This window comes from Hemiscyllium ocellatum, chromosome 21, assembly GCF_020745735.1.
Source record: "Hemiscyllium ocellatum isolate sHemOce1 chromosome 21, sHemOce1.pat.X.cur, whole genome shotgun sequence".
In the NCBI taxonomy this organism is placed as follows: domain Eukaryota; kingdom Metazoa; phylum Chordata; class Chondrichthyes; order Orectolobiformes; family Hemiscylliidae; genus Hemiscyllium; species Hemiscyllium ocellatum.
Window position 1 is genome coordinate 51,456,691 of NC_083421.1, and position 22,585 is coordinate 51,479,275.

At 38.8% G+C, this 22,585-nt stretch overlaps 1 protein-coding gene across 1 annotated transcript in view; it reads right to left on the bottom strand.

The window, feature by feature from the left end:
- Positions 1 to 22,585, bottom strand: part of c5 (complement component 5) — a 126,793-nt gene that overhangs the window by 83,298 nt on the left and 20,910 nt on the right. Inside the window, exons 8-14 of the mRNA XM_060841096.1 lie at positions 18,755 to 18,863; positions 17,075 to 17,201; positions 14,357 to 14,472; positions 5,330 to 5,527; positions 3,130 to 3,327; positions 1,558 to 1,767; positions 316 to 465 (exon numbers count right to left, since the gene is read on the bottom strand). Of these exons, the coding sequence (XP_060697079.1) occupies positions 316 to 465; positions 1,558 to 1,767; positions 3,130 to 3,327; positions 5,330 to 5,527; positions 14,357 to 14,472; positions 17,075 to 17,201; positions 18,755 to 18,863 (1,108 nt within the window). The remainder of the gene's footprint in view (positions 1 to 315; positions 466 to 1,557; positions 1,768 to 3,129; positions 3,328 to 5,329; positions 5,528 to 14,356; positions 14,473 to 17,074; positions 17,202 to 18,754; positions 18,864 to 22,585) is intronic.

The following is a 22,585-nucleotide window of genomic DNA, read 5'->3' on the forward strand; positions in this document are numbered from 1 at the left end:
AGTAGTTGATGCCATTTGCTCAATGCAAGTAGATATTCTAACAAGCAAGCACAGTGGAAGTGATGTAGTCAAATTTAAATTCTATGGGTCAATTTATCAATTTAATTCTTTTTTTAAAATCATAAATATATAATAATGATCTATGCAAGTTATGTTACTTATTTCTTGTAATGCAAACCAAAATATTCAACATGGCATGATATAAAAAATTTACAAAATAAACTTACAAAAACAATCCCCACAAAACAAATTAGAGTTCATATACAAAGTATTTGGTGTGAAATAGTATTTTTTAAGATGTGAAAGTGACTTAACTTTTTCAATTGAGAGCTTGCTTCCTTTTCTTATTGAATACATAGCAGTGTCAATGGAAGATAGCGCAACGAGTGAATTCGGTTGAGCGCTAATTCTTAAATCCATTTCGTTTCCTGGTTTGTAAACAACAGAATCTGTACTCAATAGAACCTGTTAACATTAAATACAGCATATTCAACTGTTCACTTGGAGATGCTTCCTGTTAAATTGATGTACTGAGACTTTTTGTTTCAGAGAATACCTATTACATTCTGCACAATACAAACACAGTAAATACTGAAGCATAGTTAGTTAGACTCCTCTATTTCACAGGTATGGTTTAAGAATTAGGAATGCCGGAATACTCTTGATTGTAACCAATTTAGTCTATTTTTAGTCAGCCACTGAATAAACAATCCTCCAAGACAGAAAAGCATTTTACCTTAGAAAATATGAGAAAAACCACCTTATACAATAAACATGGTAGTAGAACAATAATTTGAAAAGATACTACTGAAGATATGGAATGTATTTGTAAATCATTCTTAATTAACTGTTGCTAGACAAAATCAGGAAATATTTAAACAAAAGTCTCATGTCAAGAATGAGAATGAGTTACCAGCATAATGGAGAAAGAGGTCAGGAAGGGGGCTAGAGTCGGCCTAGATTCAGATTGTTATGAGAGTTCATGGGCGGCATGGTGACACAGTGGTTAGCACTACTGCCTCACAGAGCCAGAGACCCGGGTTCAATTCTCGCCTCAGGCTACTGACTGTGTGGAGTTTATACATTCTCCCTGTGTCTGCATGGGGGTGCTCCGGTTTCCTCCCACAATCCAAAAATATGCAGGTTAGGTGAATTGCCCATGCTAAATTGCCTGTAGTGTTAAGTGAAGGGGTAAATGTAGGGGAATGGGTCTGGGTGGTTGCGCTTTGGTGGGTCGGTGTGGATTTATTGGGCCGAAGGGCCTGTTTCCACACTGAAAGTAATCTAATCTAACCTATAAGTGGAATAGCTAGGTTACCATGTGGGCCTACATAATGTCAACCATAACTAGGGAAAGTGAGTAAAGTTTAAAGGCAAGTTGTTCAAGCTAAGAACATCTAAGCATAAAGAGAAGAGCAGTTTTTAACGGGAACTTCCAGCCAAAGAATATATCATTTTTATGTAGTCTTGTGGATAGTGCCTTCAACTGGTTGTTACAACGATTATTATTTAAATGAAGTATAGTCTACTTTGATTGGACACTTTGTTTGAACCCACCTGTTGATTGTTTAAACACTTCTCTTCCACCTCAAACCACAGAGAATCAACAACAAGCTCAGCATTGTTTTCTCCAGTTACCACATAATATGCAATCAAACGTGCAGAAGGTATCATTTCTCTAGTAATGGGAATATTCAGGTTGAAAACCTGATTGCCAACTGGACGGTCTTGGGTTTCAAATAAAACTATTTTGCCTTTTGATACAACCTAGTTTATGACAAAAATAGAAATTCATAGCTCAGAATGTGTTAAAAACATAAATCTTGCTTCAATACTGGAGTCTTAAAACTTCTGATACAATCAAATTTATATATTCTAATTGTATTAGATTTAGTCCCAACTTTATTTCAGACTTTAATGAAATTATCTTGCAATTGTTATTTTCATTTTCATTTATGTGTCTTCACAGTATTGGGACTGCACTATATTCTCACAATAAAATTACTTTTCACAGCAGCTGCTATATAATGTCTAATATTAATCTGTAGAAGATAATAGGTCATTGAAGAGATACACTCTTCAACACCAAGCATAAGTGCCTCTATAACTGAATATTTTGTACTATTAATTGCATGTTTATAAATACAGAAACCAAAATGTTTACAAAGGACACAAACAAAGATCATTCCTCTACTCCTTATTCAAGTGGCATATTAAGCATTGCCTCGGATTACAACCTCCAAACAAGGCTCTTCTCTGCTGCTTGCGAAATCAGATCCTGGCATGGTGACCTGGTTAACCGAACTTCTGGTCATGGGTGACACATAAATTTACATATAGATAGGTGTCACATTCCAGTTTCACAGACAAAATGCAAACTAGATACACCATTTATATATGTAGGATCACTCAGTTTCCCCATCTGGTAAGGTCTATGAATCCAGAATATCAAATTGTTTTAATAAAAAAGCCTTCTGTCATCCAAAATTCAAATACTATTTGCTGAGCTAGCTTGGAATCATTGAGCAATTTATATTGTCCTGCATTTGTACTTTGGAATGTGACATCTTGAGTAAGGAATCTATGCATGCTAATATAATTTTAAATATATATTGAATAGAAGTCTTTTGACATTATTAATAACTTAAATTATGCATTGCTTCATAAGATAAGAGTTTTACAGGATATAATTCAGATTGCATTATTCTGTTGTTAATCGAGTTGTGTTACTTCTAAGGAAAGAAATTTTAAGGCTTTTTGATCCAAGACAAATTCAAGTCATAGATTTTAACTGTTTCTTAGTGGCAGGATTGCTGACCATAAAGTGCTTCAGATCAAAATCATTCAACTCGTACTCACTATTCTAGCTAGAAATCACAGCCCTGGCTTTGTTCATGAGAAGCTTAAGTAAAAGCATAAGGAAGAAGCCATGGATCTGGTACTTTTTTAACCTGGCCAAATATGCAGTATCCAATGTAAGACTAACATTGGAGGTGTGATGAGATGTCTATAGTCATAAATGTTTTATAATACTTTTTAAGTCTATAAACAACATCAAGTTTCCCAAGACATACTTTTCAAAGAAATACCCATTAGACATTAATATTAAAACTAATAAACTATTTTTACCTGATAGTGGAAATGTTTTATTTTATTCAAGTATGGACTACTTGCGACTAGATTAACGTTCAGATAATCCCCTACGTGGAATTTTTGGAAAGCTCCTGTCCAAGCAATATACAGGTAACTTTCAGAGATTGACTGATAAGCTTTCGCTGTGTATGTCTTGGAGATTGGACGCTCATCATCAAGACCAATTATTTTGATCTAAAGAAAAAGATGCAATAGATTATATGTACACATGATGTGGGAAAGTCTTTACCAAATTAAAGTTAACTATCAATTTAATACTAATAACAAAATTTCACTTGCATGAATTTCTGTCCAGAAGCAACTTCCTGTAAAGTAGAACCAAATTTACGCATTGAAAACAATCAGTAGAAAAGTTTGGATTGCAGGGAAAGTATAATGAAGACAACATAAATCTAAACATCTGGTGGAAACAGGGCAGGCACAATGTTAAAAATGTTTTATATTTCTCACCTGCTCTTGAGCCACCAGAATGTTGCTGCCCAACTTAAACAATTGGATGGTCACCTGTCAAAAGCTGATAAGGTCCAACTTTAAGTATTGTTGGGATGTATATCTATACGCCGAGGGAGGGTAGACCTGTAGTTGCTGCTTGGGAAATCAGGGGGCGCTGCGGAGCTGCTGTTTGGACTGTTTACCGAAACTGCCTGTGCAGCTGGACTACCAAGGTCAGACCAATACAATGGCAGCCTTTACTCGGAGACCTTGTTTAGAAGACAGACCATCTCGTGGATACCTGCCAAGGCCGAGGCCTGTTCACAGGAAGCCTTTGTCTGTGAGAGATCACGTGTGTGAGTGATTACGTAGCGTTAGCTTAGCAAACAATATATCAAGCAGGGGTTTTTGGAAAGATTTCAGAAGGCGCTTTCTCCAGTGAGCAGTAAATATCTCACTGTATTTACGTACGTCTCTCTCTCAGTAAAAGCTTATATTTTGAATCAGATCCAGTGTCTCTCTCCTTCAAACGAACACCGGGGACGGTAGCTCCGTCCTAACAGTTTGTATTCTCACTCACAAGGACATGAGAGAGAATTTTAGTTCGGGTCCGAGGTGAGATGTCAGCACAGAAAAACAATAGCAGCAGAATAGGTCAACAAAAGCAAGTTCTGTTTCCTTCCCTTGAAGCCCCAAGAAAGGGAGAAGGGTCTTCAAGAAAGATTGGCCTATCTTACCCTAGACTTCTCTTTCCTTGAGACAAGGTCCTGTGAGCTATCTCCTAGAACCTGATAACATCCTCCTTGATTTGACTGAGGACTTCTCTGCTTAGACGTCCAGACATAGCTATTTGGTTGAAGCCCATGCAAAGTGTTTGCTGCATAAGCTGCTGACACAGACTGCAAGTGTGACATTGATGTAGCATGGTCTTGCGAAGCAAGATGTCTGCCCTCTTCTCTGATCACTGTTTTGCTTAATTCAGCTCCAACAAGCAAGGCAAGATTGAAATATGGTGACCCTGTATGATGTTCTGATGTGCTCAAGTTCTGAATGATGTGCACACCAATGTGTAGCATTGAAGTGTATAATTGTATTTCTAAATGAGTTCGAGATATGCATGATAATATTGTGAGACCGTTGTGTTTTCAGTGCCAAAATTCATAGGCAGGTGTCTGCAGTGGTCACTACCATAGAGCATGCCCTGAGGTACTGGGGACTACTGACTAAGTTGGAGATCCGGAAGCACAAGACGTGAGCTGGGGCTGCCATGTATTTCTTTAAGTTTCATGTCAAAAATTATCACCATCTAGTTTCTCTCCACTGTTGGGAGAATAGCCAACTGCATATAAATGAAGCAAGAACACAAAGTGAGATGTTAATACATGCAACTTAATCTCTTGGCCTCACTACCGAAATTCTCCTCTCACCATTGGACTAGTTTTCTCGACCTCAAGAATGTAATTTTTCCAATTATACTGTACTTTTCCAATGGATTTGTCATTGTTCACATTGGTCAGGGATTGGGAAAACTCCCACAATGATGCCCTTCGTAGTTGAGAATGCATACTTAAAAGGGGAGCGATCAGCTTTGGGTAGGTGACCGTCCAATTGTTTAAATTATGTAGTAGCATCCTACTGGCCCATAGTTTGTAAAAATACTTGCATGCAATTAACATTGAAAATTGTAAATTAACCATGTATATTTATACATCTATCACAGTCTGTTGCACATAGAGGCACCAACCTTAAATTCTACTTCTTGAATATCAGTTGGAGCAGTGAAGATGAACAATGCTGTTCCATCATCTCTTCTGGTCTGTTTTTCTTGTCTCAAATCTTCTGGTGTCAGTTCCCTCCTCTCGCCACCTTCGAAAACAGCTTCTGTAAAAATTGTAAGCGTGATATCGCCTACTGGCTGTCCCAAAATGTCCTTTACTTGGGCCTGTTAAAGAAATTAAGAGATAAAATTTGAGTTTATCATCAAACTATTAATCTCCAAAATTAATGATGGCACTGGAGGGTGATTGCATACTTCTGAATATAATTTTTAAAAAGAATACTTATGGCTGGAACATGTATATGACTGACTAGGGCAGTAATTGTTGCCCATCTCTAGAATAGAACTAATAACATTAATAAAGTTCAAATTATCAGCTTTGATCCACTGTACATTAGTTGAACTTACAAAATAAGACCAGGACATTCACATTGAAAATTATGTATAATTATGATGTTATGTGTGAGCATTAATACTATATGAAGTAACATTTTTGGTGTGACAACACAGTGCACCACACAATGACCAACTTTCAAGGTAACTTGACGATATTTCCTACTGGCAAATGTCAACTGGATTTTAACCTTAGGTGTCACATCTTGATAGGAACGAAAATTAAGTGACTCAGAGTGCACAATTCTAACCACCAGAATTTCTTTTCTGATTTATAACCATGTGACCTTTATCGCCGAGGTCATGAAAACATAAATCTATCAAATGACTCATTTCTGTGCCTTCAGATGTACATTTTAATGAATGCTATGGCTGGTTTGCGATGCAAAGTGACACCAATAGCATTTAATTTTCACACTGCAGCAAATTCCTGGGAGACCGTCCAGTGACATTAAAAATAAGAAAGGGGTGATCACCTTGAGAGGATGGTATTGTAGGCCCCCAATAGTCAGCAGGGAGTTGAGAAAAATTATGTAAGGAGATCTCAGATATCTGTAAGAAAAATAGGGTTGAAATGGGAGAGGATTTTTAACTTTCCAAACATAGATTGTGACTGTCACTATGTTAACGGCTTGGATGGGGAAGAATTTGTTTAGTGTGTCCAAGAAAACTTGCTTATTTAATATGCAAATATACCTACTAGAAAAGGAGTGATACTTGCTCTTCTGTTGGGAAATAAGGCAGGTCAAGTGACTGAGGTGTCAGTGGGAGAGCACTTTGGAGTGAGTGATCACAATTCTATTAGTTTAAAATAGTTGTGGAAAAGGATAGAACTGCACTGCTAAGGGTGGTAGTAGAATCATATACATTAAGTACATTTAAGTGATACTTGGCTAGGCAAATGGATAATAGTACAATGAAGAGTATGTAGCTTAGTTTGATTTTAGAATAGGATAAAAGGCCAGAACAACATCATGGGCCAAAGGGTCTGTAATGTGCTGTATTGTTCTATGTTCTATGTTCTCTGATCAAAAAGTTAAAGTTCTAAATTGTAGTATGACCAATTTTGACAATATTAGACAAGAACTTTCACAATTTGATTGGGTGAAGCTATTCAAACGTGAATGGACATTTGGAAAGTGGGAGACCTTTAAGAATGAGATAATGCAAGTTCAAAGACAGTAGGTTGCTATTGGTATGAATAGCAAGACTGGTTTGTGTAGGGAATGCTGGATGACTAGGGAAATTGAGGCTCTGGTCATCTATGTATGGAACTAGAGGAGATGGGTGAGATGCTAAAATAGTATTTTATCTCAGTATTCATGGTGGAGAAGGACGTGGAAGCTAGGTAAGTTGGGGAAGTAGTGATGACTTGAAAAGAGTTCACATTACAGGAGGGGAGGTGCTAGATGTCTTAAAATGCATACTGACACCTTATTTCCCAACAGAAGAGCAAGCCGTTAACATACTGGCACCTGCTCAAGTGTTTCCTAGAACTTTGTGGGACGCTAGGGAACAGATTGCTGGGCCTCTTGCTCAGATATTTGTATCATCGATAGCTATGGTTAATGTGCCAGAAGACTAGTGGTTGGCTAATGTGGTGCCATTATTTAACAGAAGCTGTAAGGAAAAGCCAGGGAACAATAGGCAAGTCAGCCTTACATGCATTTGGCAAGGAAAAAGCTATTAGGGATAATCAGCACGGCATTGTGCATGGGAAACCATGTCTCACTAACTTGATTGAGATTTTTGAAGAGGTGGCAAAGAAAATTGATGAAGGCAGAGTGGTAGTCATTGTCTATATGGACTTCAGCAAAGCATTCAACAAGGTTCCACATGGTAGATTGGTTAGTAAGGTTAGATCACATGGGATTCAGGGGGAGCTAGCCAATTGGATACAAAATTGGCTTGAGGGTAGGAGACAGAGGGTGGCGGTGGAAGTTATTTTTCGGATTGGAGGTCTGTGACCAGTCGTGTGCCACAAGGATTGATGTTGGATCCACTGCTTTTTATCACTTACAGACAGAGGAACCTCGATTATCCGGCATTCAATTACCCGAATTTTGGACTATTTGGACAAGATCGCGATGCTTGGCTAAACTGTGCTATCTGGCATTCGATTATCCAAATATTCGATAATCCGAACAAAATACTCCCTGCCTGTGTGGTTATTTGAGGTTGCTCTATAAATGGTTTGGATGTGAATATAGGAGGAATAGTTAGTAAGCTTGCAGATGTCACCAAGATAGTGGTGTAGTAGACAGTGAGGAAAATTATCACAGAGCAGAATGGGACCTTGATCAGATGGGCCAATGGGCCAAGAAGTGCAAATGGAGTTGAATTTAGATAAATGAGGTGTTGTACTTTGGTAAGGCAAACCGATACAGGACTTATATGGTTAATGGTATGGTCCTGGGGAGAGCTGCCAAACAAAGACACCTAGGGATGCAGGTGCATAATTCCTTGAAAGAGAAATCGCAGGTAGTCACAGTAATAATGAAGGCATTTGGCATGCTTGCCTTCATTGGTTAGAACACTGAGAGAGGAGTTGAGATCTCATGTTATGGCTTACATGAATTTGGTGAGACCACTTTGGAATACAGAGGAACCTGGATTATCCGGCATTCGATTACCTAAATATTGGATTATCCAGCAAGATTGCAAGGTTCCGATGCTTGACTAAACTATATTATCTGACATTTGATTATCCGGAATTTGATTAACTAAACAAAATACTAACTGCCTGTGTCATTCGGATAATCAAGGTTTCTCTGTACTAGGTACAATTCTGAATACCCTTCTATAGGAAGGATGTTATTAAACTCGAGAGGTGAAGAAACAATTTACAAGGATGTTGCTGGGACTGGAGGATATAGGGAGTTATAATCAGAGGCTGAATAGACTGGGCTTTTTCTCTGGACTGTTGGAGACTGAGGTGTGAAGTTTATAAAATCATGAGGGGCATCGATAGGGTAAATAGCCAAGGTCTTTTTTCAAGGGTGAAAGAATCCAAAACTAGAAGATATTAGCTTAAGGTGACAGGGGAAAGATTTAAAAAGGACCTGAGGGACAATTGTTACATGCAAAGGGTGGTGCATATATGGAGTGAGTTGCCAAAGTGGTGGAGGTGGGTCAATTATAAAACTTAAATGTATCTGGTTGGGTATTTGAACATGAAGGGTTTAGAGGGATATGGGCTAAATGCTGGCAAATGGGATTAGGTCAGATTTGGATGTCTGGTCAGTGTAGATGAGTTGGACCGAAGGATCTGTTTCCATGCCATATGACTCTATGGCTTCATGGCAGAGGTTACCACCAAGAACCCATCTTCTCAATTTCACTCCTCACCTGAGGTGTGGTAACCCTCAGGTTAAACTTACCACCAGTCATCTCTCTCCAAAGACAGAGAAGCCCAATGGTCATCTGGGACTATGTCACCTTTACTTTGACACTTTATTCACAATAAAATTACAGAATTTCGTTTCATCTCATTGCCAGTCTATGCCATTTACTTTAAATACTTTTCTTACTGTCTGAGATTTTATCTCTCTCTTGTTCATCTTCTCTTGGTTGCTAGAATTATGGTTATTGAAAATCATCCATTAATAATCTGCTAAGTTCATGCATATAAGTACCTATAAAATACAATAAACATACAATCTGAATGTATGAAAATATAAGAGATTCCGCTATTTTGGATCTGGTACTGTGGCAGGCTTAATACATGATCTCAGAGTAAGGTGTTGACAGGAACAGTGGCCATAACATGAATTTAGTATTCAGCCTGACAATGAGAAACTAAAGGCAGAAACCATTGTACCAAACTGAATTAAAAGTAAACAATTAGGGCTGAGTTGTGTGGAGTGAACTGGGAAAGGAGCTTAGCAGAAAAGGAATCATGGTACATGTTTCAAAAAATTGTTCGTGACTCACAGAAGATATATCCCAATGAGGAAGATGAAGAAGTCTGAAGAAGCACAGAAACTCTCCATGGTTAAACAAGGAAGATAAGAATAGAATCAATTTGAAGGGAAAGACATACAACATGGCAAAAATCAAACACTTGGAAAAGCTCTAAAAGCCCACAAAACATGACCAAATAAAAACAAAGAGAGAAAAAACAAATTATGAGGGAAAACTAGCAAGTGATATAAAGTGGATAGTAAGAGCTTCTTTAAATATATTGTAAGGAAAAGAGTGGCCAAAGAGAATATAGGCCCTTTAGAGAATGAGGAGGGAGATATAATAATGGGCAACTAGAAAATGTCAGATGAGTTGAATAATATTTTCCATTAAAAGGTAAAGTCTCAGGTGAGGGGAGCAGTTGAGAAGGAGGGTCCTTCATGGTAACCTCAGCCATTGTGGAAATTGAACCCATGCTGTTGGTGTCACTCTACAGTGCAAGCCATCTATCCAGTCAACTGAACTAACTGACTATTGTTAGCCTTCACAGTAAGGATAGTAATGACATTCCAAACGTATAAAATAATAAAGGGGCCCAGCAGACCTGGAAATAAACATAACAACTATCACTGGCAAAAATGTTGTCAGGAAACTAATGGTGTTAAAGGACTCAGCGGGGAGGGACGTAGTGGTTGTATCAAGGTCAGTCAGGTGGACTTCATACAATACGAGTTCCTTGATTGGGATTGTTAATTTGGTCCAATCAATGAGCCCTGTATGACAGATAAAAACAGGAGTGTCCCCCTCCAACTCTATTTTGATTTAGTCCCTGCCCTCCCCTTCACTGTTTTGATCACACAGCATTGCCCTTTGATGCAAAGGGCACTGCTTGTCACTGGCCACTCGGGTGTTTCCTTTCTTCCTGGTGGTGGAAATTGAATAAAGATTTGTACACTTTGTGTCTCTCACTGTGTCTCACAACTACACACAAAAAAGAAAAAAAAACAGAAAATAGAAAAAGAAGAAAAAGAAGAAAAAAAGGAGTGTCAGACATCCTATTCACTCTGAGAGCAAGCTCTGAGGAGTTGGATCGATGTCAAGAGTATGCCACGTGTAAATAAAAGGTGACTTGGTGACGGGATAATGGCCTCTGTGGAGTTATTTCAACATCTTTATTCAAAAAGAGAGGGAGACAGAAAACAGGTAATTATAGGTCAATTTGCTTAACATGTGTCATCACAAAAATGCTTTATTCTATTATAAAGGATGCAATAGCAGAAGATTAGAAATATATAATCTAATCAATGAGAGTCAGCATTACTTCATGAAAAGGAAATCATGCCTGACAATTGTTTTAGAATTTTTTGAGGAGGTAATAAGCAAGGTAGATAAAGGGGCACCAGATTAATAAACCTAGATTTCAAAGTGGTTTTTGATAAGGTACTGCAATAAGTCTACTTAACAAAATAAGAATCTATGATATTGGGAGTGGTATATTAGTGTTCCTAGTGGGTTGGATAACTAATCAAGGACTGAGATATGAATAAGGGAGACATTTTCAGGATGACAACCAGTAACTAGTAAAGTGGTAACCAGGGATGAGTGCTGGGACCACAATTCTTTAAAATATATTAATTAACTGGAGGGAAATGAATGTATTATTGCCAGATTTGTAGATGACACAAGAACAGATGGTAAGACAAGTCCTGAGAGTTACACAATGAGACTACAGAGGGATTTAGGCAGGTAAAATGCGTGGGGAAACACTTGGCAGATGGCAGTCATTGTTTTTACCCAGTTGATTTTAACCCTACTGCGAATCCTCTTGCAAGGATGCCTGCCTTGAAGAAGTTTTCCTCCTCTCTCTACAAGAATCTCAGGGAGTCCTTCCCCCACTGCAACTCCCAGGTCATTTCCTACTCTATGCTACTTTCTCCCCACTCCCACCCTCCTCTAACTTATCTCTCCACCCTTCAGGCACTCTGCCTGTATTCCTGATGAAGGGCTTTTGCCTGAAACATCGATTTTACTCCTCGGATGCTGCCTGAACTGCTGTACTCTTCCAGCACCACTAATCCAGAAGATGGAATACAATGTGAGGCTATGCACTTTGGCTGGAGGCATAAAAGAGCTGGATATTAATAAAATGAGGAAAAAACTGCAGAAAGTTGCCGTGTACAGGGATTTGGATTTTTTACACATGAATCACAAACAGCTAGCATTTAATTTGAGTGGGTAATAAGGAAGGTAAATGGAAAAGAAGAGCAAACTCAATGGGCTAAATGTCCTACTTCAGTTCCTACATCTTATGGCCTCTACAGTATATAATAAATATAAACTGCAAAATCTGCAAGTAGAGCAGAAATTCAGATTCCATGGCAAGATTAATAGACTGAATTTGCATAGCATGGAAAAGTCATATTTAAAGTTGTTATTTCACAATTCTTCTCTGGAACAGTGGCAAAGTCAACAAATCCAAGATTTAACTCATTTCTTCAACTATTTCTGAAGGCAACTGAGATAGCTGAATCAAAAATTGTAATAAAAACAAACCATTTCGATGACAAAGTTGAAGCACATTTTCGATCACCCTGTTGCACTCTGGATTATTCCCTCTCAAACAAGAAGGGCCTGTTTCTCTGCTTTATGACCCTATGACTTTAAACCTGTTCCTAAGGCATATTAAGGAAACCCATACAGTGTTAATTTCAGATGTTCAGTGAATTCAGACGGTAGAAAAGAGAAGGAACTTACTACCAATCTCATCTTTAAGATGAAACTCATGGATGCTATGTGCATGATCTCATGCACAAACTTAATGTCCTTTTGAGTAGGCAGTGTGGTGTCACTGGCATTTATGCCTGTCTGTCCAATTTTATATTCTTTGCAAAGTATAATATCAAGAGTGTATGGAAGTTTTGAGATATAAAGAAAGGCTGGGTAGGCTGAGACTTTTTTCAATGGAGTGTAGAAGGTTTAGAGGCAATCTGGTAGAAGTTTATAAGGTAATGAGAGGTATAGATAGAGTTAATGGTGGTTGCCCTTTCCCTAGGATGGAGGATTTCAAGATTAGGGGACACATTTTTAAGATGAGAGGGAAGAGATTTAAAAGAGACAGAGGCAATTTTTTTACATAGAGGCTGGCTTAGGTTGAATGAATTTCCTGAGGAAGTGGTTGATGTAGGTATAATTACAACATTTAAAAGATAGTTGGATAGATACATGAATAGGAAAGGTTTGGAGAGATATGGGCCAGAAGCAGGCACGGTGGCACAGTGGTTAGCACTGCTGCCTCACAGCGCCAGGGACCTGGGTTCAATTCCCGCCTCAGGCGACTGACTGTGTGGAGTTTGCACGTTCTCCCCGTGTCTGCGTGGGTTTCCTCCGGGTGCTCCGGTTTCCTCCCACAGTCCAAAGATGTGCGGGTCAGGTGAATTGGCCATGCTAAATTCCCCGTAGTGTTAGGTAAGGGGTATATGTAGGGGTATGGGTGGGTTGCGCTTCGGCGGGTCGGTGTGGACTTGTTGGGCCGAAGGGCCTGTTTCCACACTGTAAGTAATCTAATCTAATCAGGCAGGTAGGACTGATTTGATTTGGGATAACATTCAGCATGGACTAGTTGGACCAAAGGGACTGTTTTCGTGTTGTATAATGCTATGACTCTGAGTAGTCTTATGGCACACACTATGTGGAGTAAATTGCTTCCTGAAATTGCTGAAATTGGCTTCACTATAACAATAGCCAAAAAAATGCAAAAATATATTAAAATATTACCGATTGTTGTTATCATTAAAACAGGAACTAAGCTATAATGTACAAATCTATAAAATAGTGCTTAAAATGTTTTAGAATCCAAATGAGAGTCATTAGATTCTTCCAGTTCTTTGTATCTAAGCATATTTGAGGTTGATGTTTCCAAATGAATTGAATGTGATATTAACTATAATATTATGTGTGTGTGTAATGCTGAAAAACAAAATATACCATCTGTGACAATGTTGCTCCTTCAACATGGTTATGCTGTTCTTGGCTTTTTTTTCAGAGAGGTTATAAAAACAGTGATTTGGAAAGGTCTAGGTTTGAAGGGTATTAGGGCCAACTTGATTATAGCTAACTGATACCGCCTCAGGTAAAAGACTTTCAATTTTAAAAAAAAACACATTTGTACAATGAAAGGGGAGCAGCCAGTTTTTCCAGTTCCGCTTTCCTTTGGATTGGTTTGGTTTGGTTTTTAGTAGTCTGGCAGTTCACTGAAAGCAGTCAGTTAGTTGTGAAGCTGTTGGACCCAAAGAAGCAGGTCCATGCTGATCCTTTCTCTCTCTGTCATCTCTCCTATAAGACCCTACGTTTGATTTTACCTTCAGTGCCAAGGGGTGTTTATGAGGATTGTTACAAGTATTGGAACAGCATCATTAAGTTGGGGAGTCTGTTGGATTTTCGGATCAGTTAAGTTATTCTGTATTCTGTTCTCTCATGTTTGTGTTTCATTCAGTAATCTTGCAAATAAATTCTGCTTTGTTTAAAACTAAATGGTTGGGCCAGCTGAATCTCTCCTAGACTAACCACCATACACCTGCTTAAAACAACTCACAAAACTAGGGTCTGGACTGCTTTCTTGAAATGTTTTGAGGGGGTCAGGCCTGGTCCATAACAGATCAAATAAGGTTAATTCACGGTATAGAAACTAGAAATACTTACTATGATGTAGTATGGAAGTTTTGGTTTAATGAAGAGTGGAGTTGCTACCAAGTTAATTGTATATGGTGAGTCTGTAAATATAACTCTGGTGTATTCAGCATCTTCAGATAGTTCAGCTTATTAAATACAAAATGAAAAACATGATTACTTTTGACTTGCACAATTCCTTTTGCAAACATCTTAACACTTTAATCTCCTAAATATCATTGCACACGACAAATCCAACCTGCTAGAAACTTTGCATTTGACTTTAGATTAATTAATCTTGAACAATATGTCTTGTTGTCCCTGTTTGCAATGAATTGATAGTTCAATGACTGATGTGATCCACGAGAAGTAGATTTCTTGCAAGTGAACTATCTTCTTATTTCTGTCAGAGAACTTTTATGACTACCTCATATTTTGCACAGAATAGCCCCTCACAATTGAGCTGGTATATTCTTGTTGCTGGTCCTGTTTCTTGGCTTTGTTGATCCCTGATAGGATCCATTTTACAACAGTTTTTTTTTAACGACTTGGGCTGGGAGCCTAGTAGTCAGGGTTTGGTAGCATTCTTGGCAACTTTAATTTGTAGCTTTCAAGTTGGACCACTTCCTTGAAACTGGAGAACCACAGGCAGGTTGCTTTCTCACTTGTTACACACTAATTCACTCGGTTTGGTCAAATATACAGCAGAGTACTCCTGCTCATCCTGGGTCAGGAGTCGCCACACAAGTGCAATAGATGTATACCTCCAGGAAGTCATATGGATTATCTCGAGGCCTTGAGACCAAAGCAGCTCATAGAGTCATAGAGATGTACAGCATGGAATCAGACCCTTCGGTCCAACCCGTCCATACCGACCAAACATTCCACATCTGCGCTAGCTCACATTGAACCTCCTGATGTCTGATGGCAAAGCTTCCTCCTCAAAGAACACCCGTTGACAGCTAGCAAAAAGCACTCCTAACATAGAAACAGAGAAAACAGGAACAGGTGTAGGCTATTTGGTCCTTGAGTCTTCTCCAATATTGAATATGATCACGCCTGATAATCCAATCCAGTATCCGATTCCTGCTTTCTACTCATACTTTTTGAATTCTTTAGTCATAAGAACAATACCTAACTGCTTGTGGAAAACATTTAATACTTTAGCCTTCAACTGTTCTGTGTGGCAGAAATTCCACCATTCTCTGGGCAAAGAAATTTCACCTCGTCTCCCAAAGAAAAGGCCTACCCTATATCCCTGGATTGTGACCTGTGGTTCTGGACTTGCCAATTGGTGGGGAAATCCTTCCTGTGTTAATCCTGCCGAGTCCTGTTATAGTTGTTTGATTTCTCTGACAGCCCCCTCATTCTTCAAAACCCCAGGGAAAATATTCCTAACTTATCCAATCTCTCTTCATACATCAGTCATGATATTCCAGGAATCAGTATAGCAAACTTTTCTTGCACCTTCTCCATAGCCAAAACATCCTTCCTCAGATAAGGAGATCAAAGCTGCACGTAATACTCCAGGCATTACTATAGACACTCCATAGAGCAACAGAAGAAAAATACCTATACAGCATATTCAAGAAGAATGGGTATCCAATAAACACACTCCACTGATTCCAAAATAACAAATCCAAACAAGTAGGCACAACACACCCAGAAACTCTAGTCACATTACCATACATCAAAGACATCTCTGAAATGACGACCAGACTACTCCAACCCCTTGGCATCATGGTAGCCCACAAACCTACCAACACACTTAAACAGTGGCTGATGAACCTAAAGGACCCTATACAAACAACAAACAAAACAAATGTCATTTACAAATACCATGCAAAGACTGTAATAAACATTTCATCAGACAGACAGGCAGAAAACTAGCCACCAGAATATATGAACGCCAACTAGCCACCAAAAGACATGACCCACTAACACTAGTATCCTTACATATAGATGCAGAAGGACACCATTTCAACTGGGACAACACATCCATCCTAGGACAGGCTAACCAGAGAAATGCACAGGAATTCCGAGAGGCCTGGTATTCAAACCAGAACTCCATCAATAAACACATTGATTTGGACCTCATTTACCAACCTCTGAGAAAAAGAACTGGAAATGATATCACCCACCTTAACAGACCAAGACTCTTAAATAGAAAACGGAACATAACACCGGTGCTTCACTGCTGATGCTCACTGATGATGTTACCTAACATGGTGATGAAACATCTGAAAACAAACCTTCCAGCTCAGTGAGCAAACTTACAACCTGAACACTCCTATAGACACAGGAGTTCCAAAAATAAGCTCTACTCACGAATGTAAAATCCCTTGCCCTCACTGCACACCTTACAAACTAATGACAGCCCTGCCTTTGAGGGGTGCATCTCCTGGTTGACAATAAACATCACAAACTACAAATTGTAGCCAACCCAAGATGTGAAATCCAAGATTTCACAGAAGATTTGAATAAAGCTCAGCTGCTGGAGGTGGGCCAGGGAAGCTGTGGCCATTTCTTCCAAAATTGTGACAGCAGATATGTCCTGGGGGATCCATTCCTTGTGGCATCCCAGTCATTTGCATCGCACCAGATGAAAACATTGAATGGGTTGTTAACCTCAACATTGTACTTAATGCTTCCCTACCCATACTTTTTTTAAAATTAGAAAAGCACTGTGGTACATACATACATTAGCATTGATAATTTTCATTTCTTTAGTTATGAGTTATTATCTTGTACCTGAAGCATCTTGAACTGTCACTCCAATGTACAAATAGTCTCCATCAAGATCCTCAATACTTCCTCGTTGCAATACTTCAGTTGCGGTTTTTGCGTTGAACTCTACAGTTACTTCTCCATTTAGCATCTAATGAGGAACCAAAGACTACTAATTATATAAGCTATACCATACAAAATACCTCAAAGTAATTGAAGCTTTATTTGTTCTAAACTGTTATTCACTGAGTGACGTTGTAGATCGTAATCAGATATTGCAAGTCAGTGATGTTAAGTAAGAATAACAGGTCAATTAATCCACAATTATCTATTTTGGTGATATCATTGTGGGGAAGATAAGTGGTTTAGTTTAGAAACAGTATAGTGACTAAGTGTTATTTTGCCCAGAAAGTGGAAACATTGGGTAAGATGAGGGGAAATCGGAGAACACAAAGTGGGGGGTAAAGAAGAAGCATTCAAGGGAGTCAAGTTGAAATGCAACATGATACTGAAGAATATGAGTAGATGACTAAGCCCCAAGGTTGTAGTAAACATAGGACAGAGCCCAGAATACGAGGCAAAGCTCCTGGATCTTCAATTCTTTCTTCGTATCATTGCACTGTTGTTTTGCAAATCATGATGGAAGAAATTAAAGCTGCCTTGTGGCCCTGACTCGATGCTTCCACCCATATACAGCTACAAGTTTCAGGTTAATGACAGGTTAAAAAAAAGAGCAAAAACAGTAGGGCCAGTACATACTAAAGTAGGTGGCAAGTAAAGTAGCAGTGGCAGCAGAGCTTAAGAAAAGCCTAAAGTATTAGAATCCTAAAGAAGATGTAATTACATAACTTTCTGTGGCCCAAAGCGAAGAGGTGGGCAACACAAATGGGAAAATTCAAGAGGACCACCTAATGTGAAGCTTTCCACAGTTTTACCATTATAAAATATTAACTTAAAAAATGGCTGTATAATTGTGATACATTAATGTGCACCATCAGCAACAATTTTAATAGGAACAGGAATTCAGCCTATCAAGCCTAAACTGTGATTCAATTAGATTATGGGGTTAATCCACTTTTCCACAATATCATCATATTCACTAATACCATTAATGTCCAGGAAGATATTGATTTCTGTCTTGAACATGCTCAGTGACTGGGCTTCCAGAGCTCTTGGGGATTGGAAATTCCAAAATTCATCATCCCTCGAGAGAAGAAACTCCTCCTCATCTCAGTTTTAAGACCAAATTTTATCTTGGTCCACAGGTCTCGCAGCATCTGGGGACAGAAATCAGAGTTAACACTTCAGGTCTAATGTTAACTCTGATTCCTTGCGACAGATACTGTCAGATCTGCTGAGCTTTTCCAGGAATTTCGGTTTGGTTTCTGATTTCCAGCAATCTGCAGTTCTTTCTGCTCTTACCTTGGTCCGTTATTATGAGTCCGAACCCACTTACTTCACCTTCATGTGGATCAACAATAACTGCTGAATATTCTTGGATATTTAGTTCCCAAACTGGGTTAACCTGTAGCTACATCTCCATAATGGAAATTAAATCATTCCCATTTACTCCTATTCATTCATTCAAGTCATTAACCGTTTATGAATGCAACATGATTCATAAGCATCACAAAGCTGAAGCTAGGAATCCAAAACTGAGGCAGGATAACTTAAATCCTAATCATTGTTTATGGTTTATCTTACCCTAAGGGTTTGAGCTGCATGTGGCATTAAATGTTTTGTACCATCTTTTTCCAGGATTCCAAAACGTACAAAGACGTATGCTGATGTAATTGTTTTTTTATAAAAATGCCTGCAAATTTATGAAAGAAATGTAAGATAAACTGGAGTGAAATAACAAAAATTTAAAAACAAAAATAATTTTCGAGATTTTGATCACAAGAAATATTATACTCTGCACTCACACAGATTTAATGTATAAGGGACAGAATTACACAGATATAATTAAATTGGCTTTGAAGTTCTACATGTGTCATGGGTTGGTTAGCTCAGTTGGCTGGATGGCTGATTTGTGATGCGGAGTGACACCAACATTCCCATACCAGCTGAAGTTACATGGCAGTTCCTCCTTTTCAACTCTCCCCTCGCCTGAGGTGTGTGGCCCTCAGGTTGACCACCACCAGTCATCTCTCCCAAATAAATGGGCAGCCCTATGACCGTCTGGGTCTATTTATTTACTGTAAGTACAGCAATAATAAAAAAAAAGCTACATGAACTAGAAAATTATGGCATACCTACTATGTATGATAATAATATAGGAATTCTCAATTGGTGATCCACAAAGTTTCATTTGTAAATGTTAAGTTCTATTTATGAATCCTTGTCTCTCGGTGACTCCAAGAAACATCTTTTTCTAAGAATTTACTAAACTTCCATATTTCCTTCAGTGACTTTTCTCTAATGACCAAATGCAGTCTCATCTAATCTGTTCAGATTTTTCAAAACAAACTCTTCCCCTGCAGAACATCACTGAACACTGGTCTTTTATTTACAACAATTCAGTAGTTTCGATTTAATGACATTGGCAGTGGGCCAATCGAACCAGTTGCAACTATTCCCGATACTAAGCCAATCAAAGAGCTATGAGTTTGCACAAGGCTTCCTGTGACCCAAATAACCCATGTCCAATCTTTAAGAACTACTCAGCAATTGAACACTACAGCTCTTCAGCATGAGAAATATTATTTACTCAGGTGGAGATTTAAATTCCATCCATGGTCACCATTTCTGATACTAGCTTCTTATTTCAGATTTATTAACTTATTTGAACACTGTAGTTCTTCAGCCGACAAGGTTTGGATTCATGACCTGGAATTCATGTGATCTCACAAAAACTTGACCAGCACATTTTTACACATTTCAAAACACATTGCTGAACCATGTGTGACTTCGCTTGGGTCTTTTCACATAATAGTTAGTTTACAAGCCATGATGGAATGCAAGAGGAATGATGATGCAGAAGTGGACCTAGTAAAAAGTTCATCTTAGTTCTCCAATACAGCAGCTCACATCTCAAAGTAATTTATGAGCCTCTAAAATTTCACTTACCACCCTTTGTTAGCTCTCTCATCATCCTCAGATCTTCTATGTCAACTTCATGTCTACAAGAGTCTTACAAAAGTGCCCCGACTCAGGCGACTAACTGTGTGGAGTTTGCACGTTCTCTCCGTGTCTGCGTGGGTTTCCTCCGGGTGCTCCGGTTTCCTCCCACAGTCCAAAGATGTGCAGGTCAGGTGAATTGGCCATGCTAAATTGCCCGTAGTGTTAGGTAAGGGGTAAATGTAGGGATATGGGTGGGTTGCGCTTTGGCGGGTCAGTGTGGACTTGTTGGGCCGAAGGGCCTGTTTCCACACTGTAAGTAATCTAATCTAATGTATCTGCTTTAGCCATATAACATGTGCACAGTGCACAGCAATATGGAGTCATGCAATAGCAAAAACATTATTTTAAATTCATCAAGTAAATGTAAACTTATAACAAGCTAATGGAAACCTGAATTCAAACACACCATCATTGACACAGGAAAAATACTTCACAAGCAAAACAAAAATCTAATCCTTTACCTTCCTCGCCAACATTTTCACTTTCTAAACAAACAAGAAAGCACAACAAAGACATAATCAGTTAAGATAGCTTCTTAAATGTTTCGGTTTTCTTGCTTTGATAGATCCCCAGATGAGCTGAAGTTTTTGAAGCATATGCAAATATTCATAATGACTCCAGCTGCCATAATAAAAGTTTCCAATTACACTGAAAGCTCAGACTGGTATCCTATTTCCATTTCAAAGAGAGTGCCTGTCAACCAATGCAGGGAAGAAGGTGCAAAGATTTATTTTAATGTTCAAAACCAGTATTCTTTTTAACTGCTAGAGCAATACATAATCTAATAGAGACATCTGAAAGTGTCAAAAGATTTCACAATTTGCAGCATATTCCTGGCCCCTTGACAGGCTTTCTCCCAATGGTCAGTACCAAACAAGCATATAAGAAAACTGTTCAGGAGGAAATACAATTTACTTGTAGTCCTTATAATGGAGACCTGGACAGTGGAAGAGGTGTGTGTTTAGTTTGCACCCGATGAATTTCCAAAGGCTGTCCAAAAACAGAATGAGGTTGGGAAGGCAAAATAAAATAGTTTCTCTTGCAAAATTAGTTCAGCAATCATCTTCAGCTGCTTTATCAATGAGCTTCCCTCCATTATAAGGTGAGCATAATAAATAAGCACTAACGCAGTTAGGCGGTAGTGTGGGAGCTAAAAAAGAAAGAAAGAAAAAAAGAAAAGAAAAAAATATAACAAAAAAAAATATAAGGTGAGCATGGCCCTCTTGTGGTGCAGAGGTATTGTCCCTACCCTTAGCCCAGAAGTACCAAGTTCAAGTCCCATCCTGCTCCATAGGTGTGTAATAACATCGCTGAACAGGTTGATTAGAAAAATGCGTTAATTTTTTAAAAACATTTAAAGTTTGTAAGATTAGAAATGGGGATGCTTGCTGATAATAGCAAAATATCAATACTATTTGTATCTCCTCAGATAATGAAGTGGTCTGTATTCACATGATTCCTGATGAAGGGCTTTTGTCCAAAACATTGACTTTCCTGCTCCTCAGATGCTGCCTGACCTGCTGTGATTTCCAGTACCACACTCTCAACTCTGATGTCCAACATTTGTAGTATTCACTTTTGCCCTGTGTTCACATGTAGTATGATCTGGGCAAAATTTAAGCTTATAGAACATAGAACATAGAACGTTACAGCGCAGTACAGGCCCTTTGGCTCTCGATGTTGCGCCGCCCTGTCATACTAATCTGAAGTCCATCCCACCTACACTATTCCATGTACATCCATATGCATGTCCAATGATGACTTAAATGCAGTTAAACTTGGTGAATCTACTACTGTTGCAGGCAAAGCATTCCATACCCTTACTACTCTCTGAGTAAAGAAACTACCTCTGACATCTGTCTTATACCTATCTCCCCTCACTTTAAAGTTGTGTCCCCTCGTATTTGCCATCCCCATACTTGGAAAAAGGCTCTCCCTGTCCACCCTATCTAGCCCTCTGATTATCTTGTATGTCTTCATTAAGTCACTTCTCAACCTTCTTCTCTCGAACAAGAACAGCCTCAAGGCCCTCAGCCTTTCCTCATAAGACATTCCTTCCATACCAGGCAACATCCTAGTAAATTTCCTCTGCACCCTTTCCAAAACTTCCACATCCTACTTATAATGCGGAGACCAGAACTGTACACAATATTCCAAGTGTGGCTGTACCAGAGCTTTGTACAGCTGCAGCATAACCTCCTGGTTCCGGAACTCAGTCCGTCTATTAGTAAAGGCCAAAACACTGTACGCCTTCTTAACAACCCCATCAATCTGGGTGGCAACTTTCAGGGATCTGTGTACATGGACACCGTGATCTCTCTGCTCATCTGCACTCCCAAGAACCCTACCATTAGCCCAGTACTTTGCATTCCGATTACTCTGTCCAAAGTGTATCATCTCTCACTTGTCCAC